Source organism: Canis aureus, chromosome 5 (assembly GCF_053574225.1).
Source record: "Canis aureus isolate CA01 chromosome 5, VMU_Caureus_v.1.0, whole genome shotgun sequence".
NCBI lineage: Eukaryota > Metazoa > Chordata > Mammalia > Carnivora > Canidae > Canis > Canis aureus.
This window is the reverse complement of record NC_135615.1, coordinates 42,198,520-42,218,451: the sequence shown is the minus strand read 5'-3', so window position 1 is coordinate 42,218,451 and position 19,932 is coordinate 42,198,520. Positions and strand designations below refer to the sequence as shown.

At 40.6% G+C, this 19,932-nt stretch overlaps 1 protein-coding gene across 3 annotated transcripts in view; it reads left to right on the top strand.

Moving 5' to 3' along the window:
* Nucleotides 1-1,315: 1,315 nt before the first annotated feature.
* The window catches only part of PPP2R2B (protein phosphatase 2 regulatory subunit Bbeta), a 440,587-nt gene continuing 421,970 nt past the window's right edge, over nucleotides 1,316-19,932 (top strand). The window contains exons 1-2 of one of the 3 annotated variants that reach the window (XM_077897736.1): nucleotides 1,316-1,502; nucleotides 1,623-1,700. In XM_077897736.1, coding sequence (XP_077753862.1) covers nucleotides 1,493-1,502; nucleotides 1,623-1,700 — 88 coding nt within the window. In that variant the 5' untranslated portion in view covers nucleotides 1,316-1,492. Of the gene's footprint in view, nucleotides 1,503-1,622; nucleotides 1,701-19,932 lie in introns of those variants that run through there. The other 2 variants (XM_077897733.1, XM_077897745.1) reach the window with 2 other exon arrangements.

Here is a 19,932-nt window from a genome sequence, read left to right as displayed (position 1 = left end):
CCTGAAATCATGATCTGAGCTGAAATCAAGAGTCGGATGCTTACCTGACTGCATCACCCAGATGCCCTTGTGCTAAGCACTTGTAATATCTATAAAAACTCTGAGAGATGGGTACAATTACTATTATTGCCACTTTTAAAATAGAAAAACACAGTCTCCTCAGTTTGGGGACTTGTCCTAGGTCTGAGCCAAACTGTAGACCCAGTCTGACTGTAAAGTGTGTGTGTGTGTTTTAATTATATCAAAGAGAGAGCACATAAGTGAGGGGGCAGGGCAGAGGCAGAGGGAGAAGCAGACTCCCCGATGAGTGGGGAACCCGATGTGCGGCTTGATCCCAGGATCCAGAAATCATGACCTGAGCCAAAGGCAGAGGCTTAACCGACTGAGCCACCTGTGCGCCAAGTGTGTGCCCTTAATAGTGACCCTAAGCAGCTTCCTTCAAATGTGAGGTCACCAACAACGAGAAAAACATGTGGGGCCCAGCCTTTATTTCACGTGGCTGAGGGAGTGAAGGTTTCCATAGAGTTCAGTGAAAGTCCATCACGCACACTGAGGATAGGATGGCTATTGAGTTTTGTGTGCATTTTTAGAAAGTCACTTTGGTTTTGATACTTGCTTTCTCTTTTTTACTAATATAACCATTCTGAAAATGATAGCCTCTCCTAAAATTGACGATGAAATATTCCTCTTAATTTTCATTCCTCTTAATTTTAAAACCTAGTCGAGTTGAAGGGAACAGCCAGGCTGTCAAGACATAAACTGGCACCACTGCTATTCAGAAGTGCCTTGAAAATGACTTTTTTTGACTTGAACACACATATTATTGTTAATAAATATATTAGTAGGTATATTAGTATATGCATTCATACCAGATACATTTATTTGTAGAAACCAGAAGCCAGAAAAGCCAGAAAACGCAACCCTCCCCTCAAAGGTTGGGTCCACATTTGAGACACAAATCCCCACGGCACAAAATAGGTCACATTTGTCAGCGCTGACTCCCTAGGGCTGTCAGCAGGCCCCCCCCTCCGGCCCCCATCCCCAACCTGTTTTTTGCTTTCCTCTCCTCTGCAGTCAGCTCGGACTTTGGCAAGCAGTCAAGAAGTGAACAAGAGAGACACAAGTTCTAAGATTCTGACCCCTTACTGGCCGTTCAAGCAGTGAAACCAGTTTAAAGAAAGAAAAAAAAGAAGTTGTCTTTCTTTTCCTCTCTTCCCTCTAACGAACTGCCTCTTTCTCCTCCCTACACCACAGGAGGAAAACAATCGAGAGCATTAGTATTCCCATGAAAAGGGGCAGTCACACAGGGTGTGAGGGCAGGCCCGCTCCAGGGCGCTGCCAGGGGACCAGAAGGGACGGACTCCGATTGCTCCAGCTCAGAGGAGCCCCAGCGTGGTCAGATGGAGGGGACAGAGCCCTAATTCACAGCAGGACACACTGCTTGCAGCCCAGACCTTCTCCCAGCGCTGGTTAGGGTCTCCTCTCCAACGGGATGATACCTGGTGTGCAAGTCTCCTTCTAAAATGCATGCCTTACACCACGTGCCTCCTTTCTGGTTGGCCTTTTAAAGGATAACAAGGAACTCTCACCTAACCTGAAGTGTCTCCTTGTGTTGCTTTCAGGAATTGGGGCGCTCACCCAGGACACACTATGGTGCTTCAGCCAAGTGAAAGGCACCATCGAGATCGGAGCCACAGAAGGTAGGAGAAGCTTCCTCTGCTCTTTTCCTTGCCTCCTTGGGGTTCTATGCCGGTTCCAGAGTTGAAAACATTCACCTTTGTGTACATGAATGTGAGGTCCCATACATCCCGGAATGGCCTTCTGAGCTAGAAATAGATTTAGTGATTTCTTTCTATCCTTTTATTCTTTGGAAGCTTCTTTTATTCCCACCAATGAGGTAGCACTGAAATGAACTTTCAGTGAAATAGGTTTGCACAGAAAGAAAGGTTACCCTTGGGCAAGTTGTGTTTGGTGACCATCTATCAGCTCTGGAGGATTGGAAGCCCAGATGTGGTTGTGTGGTCAGACATTAATATCCTCCTTCCATTTTCTGTTGAGGATCACTTGCTTCTCTCTACATGCAGCACCCAGGGAGAGTGAAGAATTCAAGTCTAGTCTCATAAACTATGTCTGCACTGAGCCCCAGTATTAACATATAACTGCCTTTCTGGCTCTCAGATTTTCCTATTCCAGGCCATTTTCTTGAGCTACCACATTCATTTCCCTCATTCTGGAGAACTTGTTTCTAATTCTCTCATAAGCCTGAGCTCGGAGATTTCCAGGACTCTCCCAAAGGATGTCTGCATTTGAAAATAGTTGAATGATAGGCAACTGGAAGGAACTAGAATGGCCCTGCTGAGTGTCCTTAAAGGCTTCGCTGTTCTAGTGGGATGCAGCAAGGGTGCCTGCAATAGACTGTATTGTGTCGGCAGTCGGTAGAGATAACCAGATGTGCCATAAGACAGGTCTAAAGCTAATAGAAATGAATAAGGAACTGAATAGTTAACAGGATTGAACTTTAATGTGAAATTTTGGGTCATTCTACAGTATTTTAATTCTGAGTAAAAATAATTTGAGTAAAAATAATTTTGAGTAATTTGGAGGAGATGTTTTATCTGCAGTTTTGCTGTAATTTATTTTTAGAAATCCAATATAACGGTGGATACCTCCAAACCAAATGATTTATGTTTAAAGGGAGAGAGAAGGCACAGTAAAAGAAGTTAATAACTAAATCTATAAAATTACACTACTGTATGGCATCTTCTGTTTTTTAGGTGTACTATAGACTGGAGCTTTCTAAACACTTCTCATAAAGCCCCTGGGAAGCAGACAAAACAGGCTTTATTAGGCCCATTTTATGCTCATCAAATCCAAAATATTTCTGAGCACTTCTGTGTGGCAGCATTGTCCTAGGCCCTGGAGCTGAAAAAGGCAAGGGGAAAAAATGACTTATTCCTTAACTTGATAAATTTTAAGAAATCTGTAACTCAAGTTATCCACTTGCTTTAAATATTGGCCATAAAAAAAATAAATATCGACCATAATTCAAAATTATCTGGGCTTTTTAAACAATAGAGACTTCTAGGTCCTCCCAAGAGCTACTGAGTTAGAGGTTTGAGGACCAGAGTGTTACAATGTGTTTTAATGAGCTCGCCCAGATGACTCTGAGGCAATAGGCTGGCTTTGGGGACCACCAGCCTGGCTGACCTGTTCTAGGTTATTCATCACTCTCAGACTCTGGACCTAACCCTTGTGTCTGTGACCGGCTCCCCATTAATTACGATGATCTGGGTGGCTACTCAGGCTATGGTTCTTACCAATTGAGTATTGACTATGTGGTGAGGACTCTGCTAAGTGCTTAAGAGAAGTTAATAAGATAATGTAGGTACAGCATTTACCACAATCCCTGACAGTTCGAAAGTACTCTCTATTTGTAAACTGCTATAAATATTGTTATAATTAGACCTTCATTCTAATTTGGTCCTCATGAAACCCTTATGAGAGGTAGGTATTTTTATTCCCACTTTACTTATGAGGATACTGAAGCTAAACAAACATACACACAAGACTGAGTTCTTTGCCAAAGGCTTCAGAGGTAATAAATGGGTGAGCTAGCTTTCAGCTCAGTCTTAGGATTGGACGGCCTCAGCTCTTTAAACATTGTTTTAAAGGCAGGCTCTTACTTGGTAGTTTGGAGGAAGGCCCAGGAGTCTCATTTTACATGACTGCTCTTAGATGATCATCATGGATGCAGGTGAAGCAAGCATGTGGTCATATGGTTGCTGCCCATAATAAATAAGTAGCTTACTTAAATTAATGATAGTCACTACCAACTTTTGTCTGGAAAAGCCACTTCAATGTGGTGAAAAAGCGATAAATGTTTTTTGAGAGGAGAAATCAGATTTGATACTAGCACACTGCCACTGTGCCTGGGCTCCCTGGCCACCATATCTTTGATGTCACTTAACCCACACTAATAGTTGCTTCCGTGGCAGTTGAGTGTTTGTTGAGTGAATTAATAATGACTTTTACTTGATAAAAATCATGGTTCTTAACAGTTTCTTTTTTTTTTAATTGGGCTGCTCTACCCAAGTTGGTTTCCTACACTGATAAAAGGCATTAAAAATTATTCAACTTTCAGGGCCACCGGAGTCAGTTAAGCATCCAACTCTTGGTGTCAGCTCAGGTAGTGATCTCAGGGTTGTGAGATTGAGCGCCATGTGATGCTCCTTGCTCAGTGTGGAGTCTGCTTAAGACTCTCTCTCTCTCTCTCTCTCTCCTTCTGTCCTTCCCCAGCCCCCTCTCTGACTAAAATAAATAAATAAACCTTTTTAAAAAAAGAATTCAGCTTTCAAGTTTCCCTTCAACTTTATGTATTCCTACTAATAACTTGCCCTTCCATTTCTACCACTTTCTAGCTGGTAACCTTGGCAAGTCACTTAATGTCTCTGCTTAAGTTTCTTTGTATGAGAAATGGAGATAATACAGATGTCCATTAGGATATACATATCATGTATGTTTTTATATATAATTTATATATAATTCTATATATAATAGAAATATACATATAATATATACAGTATCTAGATTGTTATAAGATGCTCAGATTGCATTACCTGCTAATATTGTACTATAAAAGCAGGGCTGAGGTCAGATAAACCGACAGAAATAAAGATTTTAATGCAATATTTTTTGAAAACCAAAATTAAAACAATTCATGATGAGCAAAATATCAAAATGTTACATAAAGACAGCATCAATATTACTGATTGATTTTTCCTTTACTTCAGGTTCTAACATGGCTCAGCATGGGACAGGTATTGCTAAATTAACTAAATGTGTATCAGGTATCTGCTAATAGGCTAGAATTTTTCTCATCCCAAATTATTCAGTAGGATAGTGGATAAATAATACTGTGAGCCCAACAGTAAACATTGAGTGAGTGCTTATGAGATCCATAGCACTGCCCTAGAAAGAAAGGGTTATAAAGATAAATAGAGTCCAAGTTCTCAAGGAATGCACCATTTAGGGAGGAGACAGGAATTGGTACATAAGAATAAGGCATTACATCAGTAAAAACAATATGAGGCTAAGTAAGCTAAAGAAAACCTGCTTTGACTCAAGACTAGAGTGCTTTGAGTACAAAAGAGGTAGAAATCTCATATATTTGGGATACAAAGATAGACTGAATGGGAAGAAGTCATTCAAGACAGAATCTAAACAGTTTTTAAAATAAAACTTTTATTCTTTTCCTTTTTTGATTACTAAAATGTTTGTTCTTGGTCTAGAGAATTTTAAATAAAACTTAGAAAATATCAGAAAACAAATTTCATTCATAATCTTACAATCCACAGACAAATACTGCTGAAGTTTGTGTTATATTTTTTCTAACCTCTAGATCATGTATATTCATCAATTAATTCAGTCAACAAACAGGAATCATGTGCCAGAAACTGCAAAAGAGACTGGTTAGCTTATACCGAACAAAATCAACATTTTTTTTTTACCAAAAGGGTCATAATTTAAGTACTATTTTATTAATAGATATTTTCACTTAACAATATATAGTGACCATCTTTCATATTATGAACATAGATATGCCCTAATTTTTTTTTTTGCCCTAATTTATTTACTTCAATTATCAAGGTTTATAACATCACTGCTATGAACATGCCTAATAACTACCCTGTATTTTGCAGGAAAAGCTATGTGGTAGACTGATTAAGAGCCTATGTTTTACAATAAAATACCTGATTAAAAATTTGGCCTTACTATTTATTGTCAAAGAGCAAGTTACCTCAAATTTTTCATTATTCTATTTCTTAATATGGAAAATTGGAATAATAAAGTCAACCTGAAGAATGGTTATTAGAATATAATTAGATATTTTAAACAACACAGCACATAGAAAATGTTCACTGATTATGATTAGATACTGTGATGATATCATTGGGATATACTTCCATTTTCTATGTGCTGTTTTAAAAACTAATTATATGATGTACAAGTAAAAAAAAAGATTTTATAATGAGAAATTTAGCCAATTAAAAAAAAGTATAAAACTAGAAGATCATCGGAGGTTTTGATGAACACTAAGAAAGAGGTAAATGGGGTGCCATGAGAGAGCTCTGGGAGGAAATCACTTCAATGAGGGGCACTAGAGCCAAGGTCTGAAGAAAGAGAATGTGCCAGCGTTCAAAGAACCAGGCCTTGGTCATTGTAGGAAGTAATAAAACATGGACTTGTATGGGCCTGACGCCATCTAAAAGATGATATTCCCAAACATAAAGGGGAGCTCAGTATGACAGGGGCTCTGTGAGAAAAAGCTGTTGTCTTGAGCTACCTACCAGAGAGGTAGGACAGGGTTAGATCAGGACCTGTTAGGTCACCTCACAGAGTCCGGGTTTTGTTTTGAGAATAGTGGGACTCCTTGTCCTTGAAGGAGTTTAAGGACTTAAATTTATACCATTTTAATAAATTCTTGAAATTCTACTGACAGTGTGGCTTTGTTAGAGAAGAGAAGGCACAGATGATGAGAAGAGATTCCAGACATATTTTGGAGGTCATGGACTGGATTTTAGGGGAGGGATATCATACGGAATTAAGATGGCTTCCAGGTTTGGGCCTTGAGTGACTGGATAGTTTACTGGCACCAGTTGCTAAGCCTGGGAAACCTGGAAAGGAAACATGTTTGGGGGGTAAAGGAAGAAAGACATTCTCTCCCCTCTCTGAGATTCAATAGGTAGATCTGAAATAAACTGACAACAGGCAGATTAACAGGAGAAAGGGTATACAGATTTATTGTTAATATTATGTGCATGGAGGCATCACTGGAAAAACAGTGACTATGCAAAAAGGCATTGAGATGTGAGAGTTTGTGTACCATCTGAATAGAGGAAGGATGGAGGGAAGTAAGCCTCTGCGAGAAAAGAAAATGACTTTTAGGAAAGAGGAATGGGCCCTTAGAAGAACAACAGTTGGCAGATGTGATAGTTTGTGACTCAGTTTGTTGGGTGGTAGTGGGGGTGTCTCCTCTAGTCTCTCCTGGGATAGGAGTCAATCTTCTCTGGTTGATGAAACTCTTGGAGAGAGAATTTGTGATAGCAGAGGTCCTTTTGGAGACTATGTCTTAATGCAAATAAGCAGAAGTTCTGAGAAAGCCACTCCCTACATTTGCTATTTTTTTAAGTGCCTTTAGCTCAAAATAGTCTATAGACCAAAGTAGCATATTTTAGAGTGGCGGGGAGAAAAATTATGAGCTTCATTTTGCACATACTAAGTGTGAAATGTTTATAAGACACTCAGGTATAGATGCCAAGAAGAAGGTTGTATTCATGAGTGTGGTTCTTCAGAGAGAGAATACGCATTGGAGGCAGAAATTGAAATTAGGGAGGTATCAGCACATTTGGTGGTATTTGGAACCATTGTACTGGATGGTCTCACATCATGCAACCTTGTTGACATGCACTCAACAAACAATTGTCAAGGGCCCAAAGCTTCCACTCTTCTGCTATGGTTAGGATGACTTCTAAGCTTTGTTCACTTAGTTTAGTCTTTGGAAAACACTTATACATTGAAAGGTTCACCCTGTGTGATTTTTGTATTTGATTTATGCAGCACACACACACATCATGTACAATTTCATCACATGACATTCTATGAGATGTCATCACGTGAGCACTTTCCACAGTGGAAATTGCCCACTCTGGATGTGAGTCAGTTTCTTCAGATTTTCTGTATGATTCTGTGCACAGGAAGAGATCAGAATTATCTGAGGGAATTTCTGTGGCCATCTTCTTTCTGATGTTACAATTTGAGAGTATTTTGTTTGTTCCTTATTCTTCAGTTCCTCAACATCTGTCAATACAGATCACTCCATCTTATTGATGGGAGATAACTATGATATTTATTCTGATTTGCTCCATGGGCATAGCCTTCTCTCCTTCCCCTCTTTCTGAAAAGACAACTCATGTAGAGGAATGGGTAAGGCATTCTGTTGATTCTATTTCCTAATGAGAGAAAAATAACAATTTGGCTGCCCATGTGAGCTGTGTTCCATATACCCTCCACTAAAAGCTGATGCTTCTGAGTGGTTCCCTAGCAAAGTGAAGTCATCTACCTGACATATTCAGGTAGGAAATTCTCATCTTTGCACTGAGAAATGCAGAATTTGGGAAATGGCTTTTTGGTTTCCCGTTGGGGATGATGACTTTTTGCTGTTGCCAATAAATAAAAAATAAATCTGATTGGGTTGTCTTAAAGCAGTAAAGACTGTGACCTTCTCATTTTATAGAGAGAAGTCAGTGACTGACAAACAACCTTTAGCTGTCTGTGCATCCTACAAAGCACAGGGTGATTATAATGTTACACCACAGACCTTAGCCTATGAGATGGAAAATGAAGCCCTTGGTTGCCTGCTTCTCCTGCTCCTGGAGACAGGGTGCAGTGGTGGCTGTGGTAAGAACTCTAGTTACAGGAAAAAGAGCTGTTGGTTTGGACAGAAGCTTTCTGGATCACCAAGGCCAAGCCACCAACATCAGATTGTTCATGAGGGACTAATCAGAAACTGGGTCCAGCCATCTAGCTAGTGACCTTTTGGTGACTGACTACCTCTAGATATTCTGATTCCAAGCATCGGGGATGGAGTCATAGAGCTTGCAAATCTCACAGGCATCTCTGACAATCCTAACATGGGTTGATTCAAGAGACACTGAGAAATTCTATTTCTTCTTTCCTTGCATCAGAGGAGAGAGAGAGAGAGAGAGATCTGATCATATTTTGAGTGCTTTTGAATGCCAATAAATATAGGGTGACTGTGCAGCCCAGCTCTGCCCCAGGTGCTGGAGGGAGTGAAAACCGCTCCTCTATGTGTCAAAAGGAAGTTCAGATCTCCACTATGCATCTGTACTCCACAAAGGGATTTCCTAAGTAACTTAACTGTGTGCAGGGCTCCAGTCCACTAGAAGCAAAAATGGTCTGATTATGAACAAGTTATTGCAAGATAACTTTTCTCAGGTGCGACGGAGGATGTCTTGATGCAGAGAGCTGTAGGCTTGCGGTACTCTGAAGGCAGGCTGCTGAGAAGTTGACACCCAGGAAGCTCACAAGGCTCTGTGGGGGAGAGGAAGCAAGTTCTCCTGACTCCAGGACCTGGGTCAAACATCCTTTTCTCTTTGTAAGCATTAGGTAATTAAGCATGTTCTAGACCAAGAGAGTAGGCTTTGTGGCTGATCCTTTCACCTATGCCCAAATGCCAATCACCTGAAATGTGTTTACAAAACAAATATATATGGAGCACCTACTATGTGTAGGGCTCTAGGCTGAGTGAACAAGACACTGTTGCCCCCCACCCACCACTTGCTTAAGCAGTTTATACTTTCCTGGAGGGATATCAACAAGCGGTTGTCAATACAATCCAGTGTGAGTGTGGAAAGTGCTAGAAAAAGAGTTAAGTCACACAACCCAATCCACAGTGGGGTAGAGGAAAAGAGCCGGAAAGGCTCACTGGAGTACCTGGCAGCCAATCTGAGACCTAAAGAAGGAATAGGAATTAGCCAGGCTTTTTTTAGGCATACAGACCCTAGTTTAGGTAGGGCTCATTGATTCCTTTGGATACATTACTCATTTTTTTCTGGGCTATCTTGATATGATGTTGAGAGGCTTTGTTAATAAGATTTTTGAAAATACTACACAATGCTTGGCTGTGGTAGAGTAATGAAAAAGATAATTCTATTTCATCAGACTTCACAAAGCCAGATTTTATAATAATAACTTTCAGTATATTATCCCATTTCAACTTTGTCGCAACAATAAGATACCAGGCAACTTACCCTCCTTTTGCAGTGAGGTAATTGAAGCTCAGAAAGTTTAAGCACTTTTCCTGGTTACGCACCTGTCTGACCTCAGCTAGTGTTCAAGCGCTCCTGGGGAGCAGCCTGGCACCAAGTCGAGGCTCGGTGAATATTTATTGAATGAATAGTCTTCAGTAAGTAATAAACGTCACCAAATGAAAAAAATCAGTGTTACCATTAACACAACAATAATGAATGCTTTCAGGAGAATAAAATAGCTCATTCAAACAATCCATTACAAATACACACAGCATTTTTCTGCTTTTAACATGTATGGGTCATTTATTTCTTATCACCCCCAGGGGAGATAACTAAAGTAGGTCTTATAATCCCACATTACAGAGATAAAAGAGATAATATAGGTATTATAGATAGTAGATAGGTTATTCCTCATAGAGATGAAGAAATTAAGGCAGATGGAGATAAATTTTAAATTGCCCAAGGTCTCATAGAAACCAGAAAGCGAACTTTTGAATCATACACAGACTATTTTTCTACTTTTCATCTTCTGCTACACAATATGGATTGATGGCTTTGGGTGGGGAGAACTCTGTTCTAGAACTGACTCTGAATTTAAAACATGGTTGACTGTCTTCAAAATGCAGGGCACTGTTTACAAGGCACTGCAATGGAAATCCATCGCTCAAGATGCTTTCAGCTGCAACAGAAAATGCATCTCAAAATGCCTAGGATAGTAAAAGAATTATTTTCCCTTCCTTAGTTCCCCAAATAACCACAAATAGATATTTACCTATGGTGTGCTAGGCATTTGAGGCCCTGGATATTCAGTAGTAGAGGAGATAGACAATAGATTAATAAATAGAATATGAAATATAAGACTGTAAGCACAGTAGAGGAAAATAAATCAGTAGAGGTGCAGGGGTGTGGATGTTCTCTTTTATATAGGAGGGTTAAGCTTTGGTGCAAAAAAATAACATTTGACCAGTGATACGAAAAAGGTAAGAGATGAAGTCATGTGGATATCTGGGATGGGAGTTTCAGGAAGAGGTAACAGTCAGTGCAAATGCCCTGAGGCAAGAGCTTCTCTAGTAAGTTCAAGGACTAAACATGAGGCTGGTATGGCTAAAGGTGAGTGAGCAAAGCAGGGAGCTGTGAGAGATGGAAGCAGAAGGGATGGCAGGTAGACGCAAGCAGGGGCCTTCTAGATCATGGTGAAGGCTTGTACTTCCGCCTAAGTGGAGCAGAGCCATTGGTTATACCACACACTGTCTAGCAGCAGGTCAGTATTAAATCATTAGGGGCCAAGGTCAAAAACAAAGAGCCCATCCAGTTCAGTGGTATTGCAGTAGTCCAGTTTGTCCCCTAAGTCCTGAGGCAGGAAACCCCCTCAGCTCATTAGTTCCCTGGCTGAAGTACAGCATGGGGGACTCAGATTTTCTCCGTCTTCTTGTCTGGGTGCCCTTGGAATATCAGCTTTGTCTTAAAACAATTGCTGCCATTCTGGGTGTCACTTTCAGATGGACACGACAATATCTAATGAAAGGTCATTTGGCTTAAACAAAACGGCAAGGACTTGTCCCCCAACTGTCCCCAGAAAATTTCTCTAACATCCCCTTGGCCTCAGTGTCCCACACACCCACTTCTAAGCCAACACTGGCACAGAGAATGGGATCAGCCTAAGTGGCTTCACGAATCAGGCTTGCATCTGAGCAAGTATAGGGCTGCCATCGCTGAGTGGAAGACACCACAATAGAATTCGGGTGCAGCAGGGAAGGGGGTGCAGTTATAGGTGGTCCCAGCACAGTGGCCACTATGGGAAGAAGGGGAAGATGTGGCTTTCCCGATTCTCTTGCTACCACTGGGCCAAGAGTGGAGGTTCATTGGCTTGTTCTTTGCAGAACATTCTGTTTGGGCAAACCTAAATGCCGAGCTTCCCTAGATTGCCTTGGACCTGGGGTCTGGGGTGTGTGAGATTACTTGCCTTTTGTTTTATTTTTAAGTTACTAATTAAGCAGGCTCAGCATCATTCCACTTAGTGCCTATGTTATTTGTTAATGGAATTTAAGAGCTGTGAATAAATAATTAAGCATATGAACACTGCGGGGTGGTTCTTGGTCTTGTGCTCAAATAAGCGTCAAGCCTTTTTCCTTAGCATGCTTATTTTTCATTTATTAGGTAGCATTTTCTTTCTTTCTTTTCTTTCTTTCTTTCTTTCTTTCTTTCTTTCTTTCTTTCTTTCTTTCTTTCTTTCTTTCTTTCTTTCTGAGAGTGTAGTTACCTTGATGATACTATGGCTAAGGGTAAGAAAATTGAATTTCAGGGGTGTCTGGGTAGTTCAGCCATTGAACATCCAACTTTTGGTTTGGGGCTCAGGTTGTGATCTCAGGGTTGTGAGATCAAGCCCTGTGTCTGACTCCCCACTCACCATGGAATGAGTCTTCCTGGGATTCTTTCTCTCCCTCTCTCTCTGCCCCTCCCCCCGCTCACACACACTCTCTCTGCCTCTCTTTCTCCAAACCAAATAAATAAATCTTAAAAAAAAAAGAAAATTGGATTTCATTCAACCATTTATTCAGTAAGTATGTATTGGGCACTAGGTTTTGGAAACACAGTAGAACTCAAACTTTCCAATGTTCTCCAGTGTTATGAAGCTCACATTCTAGTGGTGAGACAGACAATTTAAAAAAGTGGACTTATAAAGACATAAGATAATTTTAGATGGTGATGTGTATTATAAAGGGTATAAAATGTGGTAACATAGTGGCCATGTGAGGGTTGGGGTGTTCCATTAAACAGTCATTCTGTGAAGGCTCTTCTAAAGGCTCTTCAGCATTTGAGTTAAGACCCAGATAATAAGTAGAAGCCAGATTCAAAAGACTTGTTAGAATAGCATTTAAACACAGGGAGCGAGTGTAAAGGCCCTAGACACAAGCCTAATCCTAACCCTAATCCTAACAGTCTTGGGACCAGGACCCTGAGATCATGACCTGAGCTGAAGACAGATGCCTAACTGACTGAGCCACCCAGGTGCCCTTCAACCTTGCCTTTAAGCTCAAACTTTTTATCATTTGTTTTGTTAGTGCTTCCCACCTGGAGGTCTTCATACCTCACCTCTCAGAGCAGGAAAACTGCCCGTGGCGTGGGGCTCACTGTGGTGCTCACATCTTCACTCAGAACCATAATAGGAATTTGTAAAATGTTAGTTTTAGTGCCCAGAAATTGATTTTCTCTCTTTTTAAAAAAATTTATTTACTTATTTATGAGAGACACACAGAGAGAGGCAGAGACACAGGCAGAGGGAGAAGCAGGCTCCCTCCAGGGAGCCTGATTCAGGACTTGATCCCAGAATCCTGGGATCACACTTGAGCCAAAGGCAGACTCTTGACCACCGAGCCACCCAGAGGCCCGCCGGAAATTTATTTTCAAGGAATTGTTGAGATCACTTAAGTTTGGAAGCTCATAAAAGGCTAGTGTCCTCTCACTCTGTACCTTGGGGGAGCATAGGATCCTTTGTTTTTTTAAATGTTACTCTTTACTATGCATGACATTTCCATAATTGCGTCAGCTGTTTTTAAAGAATCATTACTACCTATTGTTTCAGGAATGATTCTCCTGATTACAATTTAAAGCAACCTTTCCCCAAATTATGGCACAAGTCATTTCTCAGTGTGTGCATCGTCCTCTATGCCATTCATCACACCTACCAGGCAATTTCCACGCTGACAGGTTTGTATAAATGATATTCAAACAGTAATGACTTCCAAATATTGATATTAAGTGCCTATTTCCCAAGGAAAACTGGTGTTAATTTTCTACAACTTCCCCCTTCACACATGCTTCAGAATTTACATTCTTGCTCTTTAGGAGTCTATGATTCATGTAAAGTACAGCTTCTCATCAGACGTACCTGAGAGCAAATGTGTTTTAATACATAATTTATAGGTTGCTGAAGATAAGCTGTCTCTTAAAAATTTGTTATTTAATCATAACTTAAATTCATGAAACTAAAACTAAAAAAATTCATAAATTTTATCCAAAAAAACCCCTCCAAAACCAATAAAAAAAACAGGTATTATTTCTAAAATATTTGCATTTCTTTTCACAGAAAGTGATATTCTTTGTGTCCCTAATGAAAGCTGAGGTCATCATGAAGAATGAAGTTACCATAGTGAAAAGCATGAGTACAGCATGATGGATACGCTTGTCAAATCACTAAGTTGCACATTTGAAACTAATGAACGTTGTGTCTATCAACTCCACTCAAAAAAAGAATAATAAGTATAAACTCTGAACAGGTTGAGTTTGAGTCCCAATGCCACCACTTTCTGTGTCACTTTGAATAGGTTACATAACCTTAGCTTCATTTAACTTTATGTTTTTCCTCTGTAAAATGGGAGAATGTAATAGCTTCTCCTTCATAGGGTTTTGTGAGAATAAATCAAACAATCCATGTAAAGGACAGAATAGGACACAGAGTAAATGCTAAGTAAATGTTAGCTATTCTGCACATGAAAGCAGAGCCCAAGAAAATATTAAAAATCTGTCATCCCAGCCACCAGATAATTATTTATTTTTAACGTTTAATATCTGATAAGTTTGATAAACTTGCTTCAAAATGAGTTTGAAATGGCCAGCACACTCGCATGTTCACTGAAAGAATTACTTATATGTGGCTGCAAAAAAAATCAAGCCTTCTCTCTGGAAAGAACAGTAAACATCTATGGAAGTTTCTAGGCTCAGGCTCTATATGTTGATAGTGCCAAAGCAGTTAAAAGAGAATGATAAGGGGGGATCTCTGGGTGGTGCAGCGGTTTGGCGCCTGCCTTTGGCCCAGGGCGTGATCCTGGAGACCCGAGATCGAATCCCACGTCGGGCTCCCGGTGCATGGAGCCTGCTTCTCCCTCTGCCTGTGTCTCTGCCTCTCTCTCTCTCTCTCTCTCTCTCTCTCTCTCTGTGACTATCATAAATAAATAAAAATTAAAAAAAGAAATTAAAAAAAAAAAGAAGATCGCTTTAAAAAAATAAAAAATAAAAAAAAAGAGAATGATAGGTAGTTAATTGCCCCTACATCATCCACAAACACGAATTAATAAATGGTTGTTATTCCTAATAAAAGTATCATTTGTCCACATGTTCTTAATGAGCGAATAGGTAACCATATGATTTAAACATGTAGATTCATAGCATAGTGGACTTTGAAGAAAGTTGGAAGATCACTTTTCATCTCCCTGTTTTACAGAGGGAGGAAATGGGCTGCAGAAAGGAAGAGGGATGCAACCAAAGCCACAAGTGCCATCTAACTACTTCGTGTCTCCCTGGCTCAGGCTCCTCTGTGACATTACGGGGTTAGATTAGCTCTCTGATTGTTCTTCCGGCTAAAAAATACCATGAACCTGTGGCACCTGGTTGACTCAGTCAGTTGAGTGTCTGACTCTTTTTATTGGTTCAGTTCATGATCTCAGGGTCATGAGATGGAGCCCTGTGTTGGGCTCCATTCTCAGTGTGGAGTCTGATTGTCCCTCTCTCCCTTGCTCTCTCTCTCTCTCTCTCTCGCTAAAAAAGAAATAAATTAATTAAAAACAATACCAACAACCTGTGCTCCCTGACCTCTGGTCACCAAATGTCTGTTAGATCAATTTTTTGGACTCCGTTTTATCAGCCAGTTGTTTTCTTTCACCTTGACCCTGAGCCCCATGCTCCTCGCCTATGGAGAGGCCAGTGGGGGAGGCAGCAGCCCCTCTGAGGGCCTCTATGGGACCTCTGGCCAACGTTCGGCAGCTCTTTCCTCAATGCTCAGTATTTGCCTCCAGATGAAGTCACCTCCCTGGCCTCCTCTGTAACCTTTCACATAAATGACTGACATGTCCCGAGTTCTCACAGGCAGCTTGACAGATGGGGAAAAAAATAATCATGACTCGAAATGGCTTTCCAATATTCCAAGAAAGGCATTAGAACAAGGGCCGTATCTATCTTGTTTGCCTAACACAGTGCCTAGCACTTACCAAAACATGATAAGCTTAACATTGAATAAGAATTGTAGCCATCACTGAACATATACAGGATTCCAGGCATGTGGCTCGTGGTGTGTGAGGGATTTCCTAAGATCTTACTTCTCTGTAGAGGCAGCATGACCCAGTGGTGAAGAGTACAGGCTTCAGAAACGCTAACCCAGGTTTGCATCCCAGCTGTGTAACTCTAAGTGTGGTGCTTAATGCATCTGTGTCTCACTGTCCTCATTTGTAACATTATTGTGAGGATTAAGTTAGCTATCACATATAAAATGTTCTACATTCTACAATATAGCGTGGATATAGTCAGCATTCAATAAATGTTTGCTCTCTCACCCGTATTGGGACTGATTTAATCATCATATCAACTTTGTAAAGGAAGTATTCTAATACACTGATTTTGACTAAAGAAATTAAAATTCAAAGAGCTTACATGATTTGGTGATTCCTTCAAAGGTATTGTTAATAACTGGAAGATGTGATTTAAATGTAGAAGGTAAACACTCAAATGACTTAATAATACATATGGTGGCTCAGAGTGGGCTCTGGTCAGGAAGTTGGATTTGAATCTTGGGTCTGTCTTTAACAGATATATGCCCTTGAGCAGGTTATTCTGAGCCTTGACATACTAAGAATGACAGATCCTATATGATAGAGATGTTGCAGGACTTGAATGAGACAGTGCTTGTCAATAGGGAACTGCTACTCAGCAGGAACTCATAAACATTCTTTCTTTTTTTTTTATTAGTAGCAATGGCTATAGTCAACTTTAGTTACTTTCTCCAAAAACCTGCCCAAATATCTGAGTCATCCTTGACCCCGCCTTTCTAGCTTCCCTCAATTTGTATGCTCATCTTCCCTAAGTCCTATGTCATTCTTCCTCCTAAATATTTCAAATAATCTCTCAAATTTCTTGACTTTGACCACATTGTCACTATTCTATTTTGGATGCCATCTTATCTTCTCTGGATGTGGAAGCAGCCTCTTTGGTTGGTCATTTTCCTTCTTGTCCTGACCACCTCCATTCTATTCATCACACTGTAGCCATAGTAGTATTCTTCATGCGCACACATGTGACTTGCCTTCCTAAAGCTTTCAAAGGGCTTCATTGTTTTTAGGGTACAGTCAGCCTGGCTCACTGCTTGCCTGCATGTACTCTGTGCTTTGTATTTCCTTCCATGCCATAGTCTATCCCCTCCAGCACTACACACATGCTCTCCCCTTTGTCACAAACATTGCTCACTCTCTCTTTCCCTGCAAACTCCTCCTCATCATTCAGACCTCAGCTCTGGTGTTGCTTTCCCAAGCCAGCCTCCCTAAACCCTTGTCTCTAAGCTTGGGGGCCCTTCTAGGACATCCAGGCTGTTACCCTTCATAGCACTTGCCAAATGCATTATAGTTTCTTTACTCCTTGTATGTTTTCTCCCCTCGCTTATAACCTCCATGAAAGTGGGGCCAGATCTGATGTGTCTACTACAGCTACAGGTTGTATAACTATCACTAGTGCCCAGCACAGTGCCTGACACATAGTGTCACTTAATAAATATCTACTGAACAAATCTGTGGGATGCATGCATAATTTAACACCAGCTTTCTGATCAGCAAAGGCCATAAAGACAGGGGACTCTAATAATACTCATTTTAGTGGGAAGAGTGTTATATTTTTACTGTTGCCTTTAACTCTCTGTTTGTAAACTGGGTTGATGGGATTCCTTTAAATTTAAATATATACTATGGGATATTACTCATCCATCAAAAAGAATAATATCTTGCTTTTTGCAATGATATGAATGAACTAGAGGGTATTATGCTGAGCAAAATAAGCCAGTCAGAGAAAGATAAATACCATATGATTTCATTCATATGTGGAATTTAAGAAACAAAACAGATGAACAGAGGAGAAGGGGAGGAAAAATTAAATAAGATGAAAATAGAGACGGAGGCAAACTTTAAGAGGCTCTTGACCCCTCCCCTTGCTGGAAGGGAGAAGGTGAGGGGATGGGGTAACTGGGTGAGCGGCATTAAGGAGGGCCCTTGGTGTAAAGAGCAACTGGTGCAAGAGCAATATGACACTGGGTGTCATATGCAATTGATGACTCACTAAATTGTACCCCTGAAACTAATAATATAGTATATGTTAATTAAATTGAATTTAAATTTTTAAAAAATCTAAAAATAAATAAATAATTGCAGAATAGAGCTGTTGTTTCCCAACATGCAGCATCAGTGGTTGCCTAAAGACCCAGATAAACCAACTGGCAACCACATTCTATTTTCAAATTTTCAAAAGCCCTTTTACAAATATTGTTTCATGGGATTTACACAGCAGACGTGTGAGAGTGAGGTGAGGAAACGAAGACATGAAGAATTATGGAAGCACTTAGTTTGCTGACTGCCCCTCAAATTATTATTTGCTGACACTATGTTGCCTTGTGTATAGTGAACGCGGCCACTGCCCCAGCCCCGTTCTCTGAGGCCATGTCACTGTAAAGCAAGGATTCTCGATGTGTGTGTATGTGTGAGACAGTCTTGCCCCCACCCCAGGGGATATTTAACAACATCTGGAGATATTTTTGATTGTCACAACCAAAGTGAGGAGGTGCTACAGGCATTTCGTGGCTCGAGGCTAGGGTTGTTGCTAAATATCCTATTGTACCCAGGAGAGGACCCCCTAGCCCCTGCCTCCAGGCCCACTCCCACCCTCCACAAAGAATTATCCAGGCCAAAACATCAATAGTGCTGATGTAGATAAACCCAGCTGTAGAGCGAAACTCATAGATTGAAACAGAGAGCAACGTTTAAGTGTGTAGCTCTCTCCAGATGCAGGAGACTGGTGAATGCGTAGCCTCTTAAAAGACATGAAATGTGAATTAAAAACTAAAATACTCTGCAAGACACACAGGACTCTTGTGCAGGCTGCATGTACAGTGTGGCACTTCCAGAGGAGCGTCTTTGCTGAACGAGCGTCTTTTCCCCATGCCTTATAGACACCAGATAGAGCATTTTCTCCTCTGCTGCCTCCCGAAAGATTTACTATTAGGGCCTCCCAGCATCAAGGGAAAACTTGTGTTTAAAGTGTTTTCTACAGAAGACATTAAGCCTGAGGGGGTAACTAAAGAGTCAGAAAGCTAAGAGCTTGCCCCCTGGATCCATATGCTGGGTTCCCTTAGAATTCTCTTGTGTTTTCTTCTGTCCAGAAGGAACTGGTGTCGCCTCCTACTGGGGAAGGAGGCCAACACAGATACCATAGCCACAGAAATCCTTAAAAAATACTGTCTTAGCCTATTGATTCCTTTTCATTTGTTCATAGTTTAATTAAAGCCCAGAGGTGTGAAGGAGGGAAGCTGACAAAGCAAGTCCTTTTGAGGAACTGGGCAGTTCTTTGTCCGGCTTGGATAGAGAGGTTGAAGTCTCTTATTTCCAAATGAGAGCTAGTGAGTGTATATAGCCCAAACAGTGAAATTGGAATCTGCTTTATGTTTAAAATGTGTCATAATTCCATTAATTTAGGACAAATAGAGTGAATTTGAGTTGCAAATAGCTATGTAGCTTACTAGATTTTAAGGAAATATAATATTACTATTTTCATGTTCACAAAGTAGCATTAAAAACCATCTTTTACGGTATTAATAGACTAATAAACAGAAATACTCACTATTCCCCAAATAATCCTTGAGATTCCCAACCTTCACACTGTTGCTCTAATTTTTAATTCCTGCCAGCATGTTCTTCCCACTTAACCTCTCCACCGATTCAAATCTTCCCTGCCCTCCAAAGCCTATCTCAGATGCTACCACCTTCAGGAAGTCTTCGTGGATTCCAACCCAATGTCCCAATTACATGTGAGATTTTCCTGTTCTGCACTTTGTCTGTTATTCTCCTATGTCCCTTCCCTACTTGGTAATATATTCATATTTTTTTCACTGATTTCTTACCTCCCCAATCACCTTTACACCTCTGCCTTACACATTCCTCCACCTCCATGGTCCTTGGCACTGTGTCTTGGAAAAAGCAACCCTTCAATGCATAGTGAGTCTCTGGAGGCACTGATGAGTAGTTGTGTGTGGATTTGGTTATAGTTCCCCCACATGACTAGGCTAGTCATTAGCAAA